General features: G+C 45.1%; 1 protein-coding gene across 1 annotated transcript; it reads right to left on the bottom strand.

Annotated features, from left to right (window-relative positions):
- Positions 1-1436: 1436 nt before the first annotated feature.
- Positions 1437-9104, bottom strand: LOC308154484 (protein FAM8A1-like; the record flags this gene model as incomplete). Its single annotated transcript, XM_080527641.1, has 5 exons — positions 1437-2383; positions 4380-4519; positions 6880-7003; positions 7724-7844; positions 8606-9104. The coding sequence occupies 5 exons, from the start codon at positions 9102-9104 to the stop codon at positions 2239-2241; spliced, it is 1029 nt and encodes a 342-aa protein (XP_080383767.1). The 3' UTR covers positions 1437-2238.
- Positions 9105-10330: the final 1226 nt, after the last annotated feature.

Raw genomic sequence — 10330 nt, 5'->3', positions numbered from 1 at the left:
CAAATTATATAATTGCACAAGGGGTTCACAAACCTTCAAGCAGCACTGTATGTGTTTACTCTGGTGTGATTGTCAGTATGTGTCCTCGGATAACCCTGTGTGTGTGTGTGTGTGTGTGTGTGTGTGTGTGTGTGTATGTGTGTGTGTGTGTCCTCAGACAACCCCGTGGCTGCTAGTCATACCATCCATGAGGGTTTTATTAGGAGGAAATTTCCCAGGGACAGAAAGGCCTTTAGACACCGGGGGGGGGGAGAGGAAAGAGTGAGGAGTCAGGGTAGATAGAGGAGTAAGGAAATGGTTAGTGAGAGGTGAAACAGTCAGTATCATGTAGAGTAGACTCATCTATTGGAACTGTTTGTGTGTGTGTGTATGTGGGGGGGGGGGCAGAGGGAGAGGAGGAGGGACGGTGGAACAAATGAGCTGGAACAAAGATGACTCCTCATGACTCCCCCCCCCTCCTTCATCCTTCACCTGCTTCCAATCAAAACACATCCTCCCCTTAGATACACCCCTCCAACGCTTTCTGTGGAGGAATCCGTTTTCGAACCATTGAGAGGGGGCTAGGGTTGGTACTGTAGGTTGGAAACAGCCAGCCAGGATAATATCACCTGGTACATGTGGAGTATAGCACCTCTACTGGCCAGAGAGCTGAACTACAGATATGGGTCTCTAGTGTGTGTGTGTGTGTGTGTGTGTGTGTTGCCAGAGGTAAAACCAAGTGATTTGGCCTCACTCAGCAGAAGCTGTGGCTTGTTCTGTACTGCTGTACTGCCTCCCTGTGGCTGAACACTGTAACTGCATGTCCCAGGTTGGAACAACCACTGTCTGGGTCGTATTTGCTTGTTGGGAATCTCCCACTTGGCATAGTGAAAATGAACATCAAGCCAGCGACGTGTAAGCTTCTTTTTGTTGATTAATGTGTTCTCTGCCTGACAGCCTAACTAAGTTGTTAAATACATATAAATACAACACACGCACACACACCCAGAAAGAGCCAAGAGTTAAAAGATCCATGAGAAGTTTATTATGACACTGTAACACAGGTCCTGGATCAGTGTTCATCTGCAGTGATACATGTCGGCATGACGTCAAAGGAAGACGTGGTTTAAAGGACAGTTACATTACGTTGCTGTGAGGTATAGATTCATAGGAACATCTTGACGTGTATCTAGGAGTGCAGAATGTAAGAATTAACGTAACGAAATGTTCAGTCCACAAAGGTAGCACTTTTATTAGAGACTTTATTCTTATTTTTAAAAGTATGGTTTTCAGTATAGTCACATGAAAATCATAAAGCTGAAAGTGATACACTGACAAATGATATACAGAACAAAATTCCAACTCAGGTAAGTAAACCTTTTGAACACTGTAAGGCTGAAACTTAAAACCCTTTTTTGGAAACATGACGCATGAGACGTCGTTCACTATATCCATGTTCTATATCAACAAGCTTGCCGTTAAAACTGAACAGTGTTGTGGTGGGGGGTGGACCGGGGCGCGGAGGGGAGGGGCTACAGTCGTGCGCAGGGGCAGTTGCCGTGGAGACCTCAGTGAGGAGTGAAGAGCCCGGTACCCTGAGTCATGGAGGGAGGGATTTGGGGGTCCTAACATCACACACATACAGAAACGCACGCACACACTCACACACACACACACACACACACTTCAATCACTTCAGCAAAAGCCTTAATCCCCATCACAAAGTCTTCAAAGCATATGAACAACAAACCTACAAACTTACCAGGGTCCATATGAATACAGTACTGTCACGGTCCACCGCACACACAGGTCCATACCCAGGTCTGTACCCAACTCAACAAAAACCAGATCCATTAAATAGGTAGTGATAAGTAATACTATAGTATAGCGAGGCTCAACCGACAGTGTTCCCAGGCGCGATGAGAACGCCGGGCTTTTCCGTCCTGAGTGAGTTTCAGTCTGCATCTGATCCACGGGGGGGGGGGGAGGTGTGGGGTGAGGGACTAACGGAAGGGGTTTTATTTATTTACGACACCTCCCCTTCCCCGTACCACAATGGTACCGGCCATAGTCCTGAAGTCCAAAGGGGGGCAGAACCACCACAGAACCACCTTATACCACAGTTGGGGGGGGGTGGGTTATCTGGCTCCCACAGCGCAGTCCAATGATCCTGGCCACAATGTCATAGGTGGTGCTGTTGTACAAGGTGTGGGGGGGGGGGCAGAACCACCTGGACTTCTCCGAGGGGGGTGGGGGGGGTTACCTGACCCCCCTGCGCTGCACCACGATGGTCCCTGCCACGATGTCGTACACGGTCCTGTTGTGCTGGAAGAAGAGCAGCGTGACGAACACAGGGAACAGGAAGGCGATGGAGAAGTTCTTGTTCAGCGCCCGCACTGTGGAACTGTAGGAAGGGAGAGAGGGGGGAGAGGAAGGGAGAGAGAGGAGGGGGGGGGGGAAAGCAGAGAGAGGGAGAGAGAGAAACAAATGTTCAAATATTGAAACAGACGTCTCTCTCCATTGAGGTCTTTCTGGTATCCATGTCTGTGGGACACAGACACGGTTGCTATGGCAGCCTCAGTCACGAACACCAGGATATACTGTATATAGTGGGAGTTACCTAGACGGTATCTTGGGGAATACATTTGCATATGGAAATGTTTGCACTGTATCATGTGAGTGTGTGTGTGTGGACGACACACACACTCACATGCATGCACGCACGCACACACACACACACACAGACAATGTAATCTATATTAGTTTTACATACTCTAATTTACAGCCTACATAATTATTGTCCTACTGCCCATTTCTGTCATTGTCTTTTTAAACTATTTTTGCTTCTCTAGTGTTGTTTATGCCATGTTGTTGTTCTTTTATTACATTGACAAATCTACACAGTCAATTTCCTGTATGTGTGAATATACTTGGCAATGAAAATAATTCTGATTCTGATGCCAACCAAATGTGGTGGTGTGTATATCTGCTTGTTTATAAAGCTCTCACTGGCACAGCACCAGAATATCTGAAAGACCTTTTGCTAGTATATCAGCCCAATAGAGCTCTCAGGTCTTCTGACGCTGGTTTTCTCTGTGTACCACATGTACAAAAGAAGAGATTTGGTGAGGCTGCATTTTCATTTTACGCACCCAAATTGTGGAATGCACTGCCAGTTTACATTAGGGATGCAACCTCAGCACATATGTTCAAGTCAAGACTAAAACCCCATCTTTTTAATATTGCCTTTAAATGACTACATAATTAAATGATGATTATATAATAATTAAAGCACTTTGAGCTGCAACATTTGCAGGAAAAGATCTGTACAAATAAAAGTTATTATTTACATCCAGCTGAAGTACCAACCAGCCCTGTCAGGAGGGAGGAGGAGGCTTACACAGACACACAGACAGTCTTACACAGACAGACAGACAGACAGACTTACACAGACAGACTTACACAGACAGACTTACACAGACAGACTTACACAGACAGACAGACTTACACAGACAGACAGACTTACACAGACAGACCGACACAGACAGACAGACTTACACAGACAGACTTACACAGACAGACAGGCTTACACAGACAGACAGACTTACACAGACAGGCTTACACTGACATACTTAAACAGACAGACTTACACAGACAGGCTTACACTGACAGACAGACTTACACAGACAGACTTACACAGACAGGCTTACACAGACAGACTTACACTGACAGACTTACACTGACAGACTTACACAGACAGACTTACACAGAAAGGCTTACACAGGCTTACACAGACAGACAGACTTACACAGACAGACAGGCTTACACAGACAGACAGACTTACACAGACAGACAGACTGACAGGGTGAGGTTGGGAGGAGGGTGACTTACGCAGACAGACATACAGACAGGGTGAGGTTGGGAGGAGGGTGACTTACGCAGACAGACAGACAGACAGACAGGGTGAGGTTGGGAGGAGGGTGACTTACACAGACAGACAGACTTACACAGACAGACAGACTTACACAGAAAGGCTTACACAGACAAGACAGACTTACACAGACAGACAGGCTTACACAGACAGACAGACTTACACAGACAGACAGACTTACACAGACAGACAGACTGACAGGGTGAGGTTGGGAGTAGGGTGACTTACGCAGACAGACATACAGACAGGGTGAGGTTGGGAGGAGGGTGACTTACGCAGACAGACAGACAGACAGACAGGGTGAGGTTGGGAGGAGGGTGACTTACACAGACAGATAGACTTACACAGACAGACAGACTTACGCAGACAGACAGGGTGAGGTTGGGAGGAGGTGACTTACGCAAACAGACAGACAGACAGACTTAACCAGACAGACAGACAGGGTGAGGTTGGGAGGAGGGTGACTTACGCAGACAGGGTGACGTTGGACGCCGGTACCACCAGTACCCGGTTGGGTCGGACCAGGACCGAGCTGTCGCAGGTCACGACCCGGAGGCCCATCAGGAACTTCCCCGGCGTGGCCCCGCCCGCTCCCCAGATACAGATGGTCTGATTGGACGAGGAGAACCGTTCAGTCAGTCAATCAAACTATCTGATGTACTATACATCAGGGTTTCCGTTAGAAAAAATAAACGTGTCCGGAAAGATTTCAATGGACCGGACAAACGGGAGAAATTCCGGTCATCATATTAAAATATATATATATATATATATATATATATATATATATATATATATACTGTATATAATATAGGTGTTTATCGCGGTGATTAGCTGTTGTGTAGTCTGTCTATATGGCATTTAATGTCTATTTCTCATCCGATACGATTAGATGCGAGCTATATATAATAATATAGACCTCCGGACGTCACGTGACTCGTTTAGTTTACACCGTCGTTTTGGCAGGAAGCAAAGTGTGAGCAGAAATGAATGGCGCCAGTGTTGATTTCAAGCCGTCAGAGATCACTGCGCACATTAATTCCAAGGACATTGAACGCTATATTGCAAAACTTGATAGATGAAACATTACTGACCCTTAAAACACCCCCAGGGTGCTTTTCACCAGTATTGAACGGACGGACAACCTTCCAGACCTGCAGTATCCCGACATCTATAATTACCAGATCAACTTTCCCTCGTCCTACTCTGGAGTCTTTAAGCCCCTTTCACACATACGAGCCTTCTCAGTCTAAGTCAACAGAATACATCCCGCAACATGTTAGTGAGCAACAGGCTTCTTTTAGCTTAGCCTTTGTTAGCCCTGCAAAATCCATGCCATAATGCATAGCTCAAACTCGCCTTTTAGTACAATAAAATGGTCAGAAACCGTAATAAAAGCCGGTGAAATAAATAAGATATTAACGTTAGGAGGCGCTGTATTCTGTACCTGATATGAAGTGGTCACTACACAAGTGGAATCCGTTGCTTGTCGGGTCACATCGCTCTTTTCTCTTCTAGCGCGTTTTATTGCAGTAATCCATTTGTCGTCTTTCGGGATCTTTGGGAATCTGATAAAATGCTCTCCCTTTTGCTGTTCAAAACACCCGCTTTCCTGACAAAATTACGGTGTTTTGATTTCGACTCTTGCATGACGTGGTGGCCCGCTAGGCAGGGTTGCCAGATGGGGTGGGTTACCGCCAAATGGGCTACTGGATTTAGCGGTTATAGACTGGTTAGGCTGTAAATTGTCAATCCCATCTGGCAACCCTGCCGCTAGGCAGGTTATTATCGCTGTTTCTTCATCGCATAGGCTAGCGCTAGCCTACACATTAATAAAATATATAGCCTATATATTCATCTTTTTTTATATAGAAGGAATTAGAATATGTGACAATTTAATTTTAGCAAATTGTATTCAAATTGCGCTTAGAGGGAATTATTATTATGACCGAAGAGGTTTAAATGGGTCGGACTTCAACAGATTTTACCGGACAAAGACCGGTAATTACCGGTTAACGGAAACCCAGCTATACATGTTGGGTGGATTCATTTGATGTACTTTACATGTAGGGTGGATTCATTTGATGTACTATACATGTAGGCTGGATTCGGGCTAATCTAAGCTCCAGTGTGTTTACTTCCTGTTCTAACTAAATCTAGTCAACAGGACTTTTACCAGATGTTTAGCAATCCCTGATAATGTTTCATGCTGGGATCAAATCATTACCATTCTCAAGTTGTTACTATAGCTAATCTATTTCTATTTGCTCCTTCCATGGGGTCCCTGTGGGGGGGGGGGGCTGTGATTGGGCAGGTGGGTTGGAGGTATGTGGGGGGAGGGACATTTGTGGGACGAGGGGGACTGTTGGGGCAAAGGGAGATTGGGAAGGGTGGAAGGTTTATGGGAATTTTATGTACTGGATTTTTGTCATTTTATTTCTTTTTTGTTTAATTATATGTTATCCCTCCCTTGTATTATGCCCTGAAATAATAATAAAAAATGTATCACAAAAAAAAAAGTTTAGCATGGATGGTCATGTGACTGATATTTTAAAGTAGATTTAGCTAGAACAGGAAATAAACACACTGGAGCTTAGGTGTCCCACATTACACAATGTCCCAGATTACCAGACTTCATTCTATCTATAGCACTTTGTACAAATACTGTACGTTGACACACACACAGACAACCCCCCGAATAGATCCTGAAAAGTGGTCAGAGGAGCAGAGAAAATGGCAGACACTGTTTGAGTTCAAGAAGTTCAACCGTCGGTTGAAGGTAGACTAACGCTGTATGAACCAATATCAGTAGTAGACAGGAAATGACTCAAACACTTCCTGAGCGCAGCGGTGGTTATCATCAGACACCGTTTGGGACCAGTCCTCGAGTCATTTCCGTCCCATGCGTCACAATGAGTCCCCGTCCTCCGATTCCTACCTCCACCAGCCTCCCCCTGGTACCGACCCACCTCATAGAAGCAGACCAGAACCCTGTAGACCAGGGCTACGGCCATCATCTTCTGGAGGTCCTCCATGGACGTGTTCTCGTCGATCTCCTCCACGATGAAATGGGTGACAAACTTTGCGATGTCCCTTTGAAGAGAAGGGTTATAAAAATATGTTTAAAACTCCCATATTGTCCTTGCATCCAGGGTTCTGTTTAAGAACATGAGGTAGTATTGTAAACAGTTTAGTTCAGAGGTATACAGTTACGGGCAATATACAGTTACGAGCTATGTACAGTGAGGTAGTGTATGTACAGTATCTAGTGTGCAGACGTATAAAAGAAGCTATGTCAGGAGACCTGTGCAATGTGCAATACACAGTATGTGCAAAGGTAGTAATGTAAACATCAGTAGTCCAAAGGTTATAGAGTGATCACATTAACCAGGGATGTGCAGCCATCAAAGTATTGTCATTGTCATAATAGTATTGTCATTTTCGTTGTCATAGCCATAGTATCCCAAGGTGGTGGTGGTGGTGGGGGATACTGAGATACTGTTGTTGTTTTTTAGAATTACAGACAGTGACTTTAATAAAGGGACTGACTTATATAGAGCTTTATTCCAAAGCGCTTTACAATGGCCTCTCATTCACCCATTCACACACCAATGGTGGCAAGCTACCATGCAAGGCGCCGGCCCGCTCACTGGGAGCAATTTGGGGTTCAGTGTCTTGCCCAAGGACACTTCGAAATGTGGCCAGCCGGGGCTCAAACCACCGATCTGCAACCTTGCGATCATTAGACGCCGGCTCTACCTCCTGAGACACAGCCGCCACCTTTAATGCTACAGACCTGACAGACACACTCACTTCATGCCGCTGAGGTGCATGATCCACAGGACGATGGTGGCCTTGACGCAGAACAGGATGAAGAAGTCCACGGTCTCGGCCAGGAACCGGTGGAGGGGGGAGGGGATGGTGTACTCCCGCCCTGGGAGGGGGAGAGAGACGGCCCCAGAGGGGGTCAGGTCAAATAAACAGACTCGCCATTGATTAGCAGCACCTCTCTGGGACTCTCAATGTTTGAATTAAATGCATAGCCTACATAAAATACGTCGATAAGGCTATTATTACTAGAACTATTAGCAGCATTACTACTATTGTTATGATCATCATTATCGTCATCCTCATCACAGAGGCTGTAATTGTGTTTGGAACTTGGTTCAGCCAGTGAAATGAAGGCAGGAGATTGTCTTGGGGGTCTGTCTGGGGGCTTGGAGCAGACCTAAGCTGGAGTGAGACATTCGAACGGCTACAGATCCAGTTCTGCAGACCTGGGACAGGACACACTCAGCCGTCAACATTGAATGAAGGAGGGTGTATAGGCTGTGACGTCGTTCTGTTTACACGCACAACATAAGGATTAGTATACGTAGTCACTGTCAGCAGCAGAGCTCCAGGCTTGCTCAGAGTCTACAACCCTCGTGTACATAAGGTTCAGAGATAGGAAATGTTAGGATATATAGCATAGCATAGAGTACAGCACAGTGTTTTATTGTATAGTAGTATAGTAGGCAGTGTATATAGCCTTTATTTATGTAAACCAGCTCTTTTCCCTTTTTTATTTTACCCTTGGCCCTCTTGTTTTTAGTCTTTTTCCTAGCACCAGGGGAGCCCCCCCTCCTAAATTTCGTTGTATGGTACCTGTACTGTATTAATGACAATACAGACCATTCATTCATTCATTCATACCTGCTTGAGGTGCGTTTCCATGTGGCTGCTGTTGCACTGGCCTTGCATCATTCTGGGTGCTCGGGGGGGTCCCAGCAGCTGTCTGTTGTTGCCCCGCATTGGCACCCGCAGCCAGGGGCGCAGGGACGCTGAAGGGGTAGGGGTAGTTGAAGGGGTAGGGGTAGTTGAAGGGGTAGGGGTGGTTGTTGAAGGGGTAGGGGTGGTTGAAGGGGTAGGGGTGGTTGTTGAAGGGGTAGTTGAAGGGGTAGGGGTAGTTGTTGTTGCACCAGATGCGTGGGTCTAGAGGTGCCTGTCCGGTGAGAGTGCCCGGGGGGACAGGAAGCTCTGCAGACATGGAAGTCATCCAGCCGTGCCAGGGTGCGTCGGGACCCCAGTAGGAGCCCCAGGAGGAGCGCCACATCCACGCCTGCAACTGGGCGCAGTACTCCGCTGTAGTAGCGTGCACGGTTTGTGCGTGCGCGTCTGGGCTGTCAGCGGTGTCTGCAGTAGCCGTGGCCATGTCTCCTTAACCCGGTTCTTGTCAATCTCAATTAGCGAGGCTGCTCAATCTTTTTGCACGCTTTTTCTCCCATCGGCTTAATCTCTCCTGGTCCGTTCAGCCATTCTACTGTAGAGCTGGGAGGTACCATGTGAGTTTAGCCAAATAGGGAACACCCCCGGAAGGAAACAACGGTTGGTTGAAAAACGTATTCCGTCTGTGAGACGTATTGTTAAAAAAATTGTTAAAATCGTCATAATACTTGAATAAATATGTAGAGAATAATATTATCTATTTGAGAGAAGAAATACAAATCGACCTAGTATTTGTTTATTAAACAATATGTCATCCCCTCTTCTTTTCTTCCTTGGTATGACCCGTACAGTAGCTGGTGGAGCGGTCCGGAGAGATGACACAGGAGCTCACAGTTGGTTCCGCTCAGCCGTTATAAGAAAAACAAATATTTATAATAAACAAATATTTATAATAAAAACAAAAATTATAATAAAAACAAGTGAGTGAGTGTTTCTTTTCATTTGATCAACTTTTATTATACTAATGGTCAAAAATAATAAAAAGTTATATCAGAAGTCAATGCAATGCAATGCAATGCAATACGCTGGCAACCATCTAAACCTTTTTTTCTTTTTCTCTTGTTTATGTTTACATGTATATCTTCCTTTAACCATTAGCAGATGCTTTTATCCAAAGCGACGTTTACAGTTTTTTACGATTGCTAACTCACCATGTTCAATACTGAAACCACAGTTTCACAACTCTTCATACAGTCTGCATTAGTAACACTCATGTTGGCCAATCACTTCATTCATGTCTCAAAAGAAGCTCGTTCAACCATACACTGTCAACAATGTTCACTCAGAAACATACACTGTCATTCATAACATTCTGACTTACAAAACACTAACAACAGGGAGCATTACATCGTTTGAATGATTTTCACCAGAATGAATATTTCATTATAAAAATTGTTTGATTCATAGTAATCATAGACAGAATAGTTGACTGTACAACTGTAAAGTATTAGGCAACAAGAATGAATCAGAAACGCCACAATTTGCTTCAATCCTTTAGTGTTTTTATTTTTTCAGTATCTTTGCAGAAACTTGTAATTACTTAAAATAAAAAGTTCAAACACACAACAAAAAATAAATTCCAGGGCAATACAATACAACAAAACTATACAATAGAAATTACAAATGTCTCACTCCTGAGGGTTCTGGTCCACC

This window comes from Nansenia antarctica (genome assembly GCF_963989245.1).
Source record: "Nansenia antarctica genome assembly, chromosome: 3".
NCBI classification, from domain to species: domain Eukaryota; kingdom Metazoa; phylum Chordata; class Actinopteri; order Argentiniformes; family Microstomatidae; genus Nansenia; species Nansenia antarctica.
This window is presented reverse-complemented; position numbering and strand designations above follow the sequence as displayed.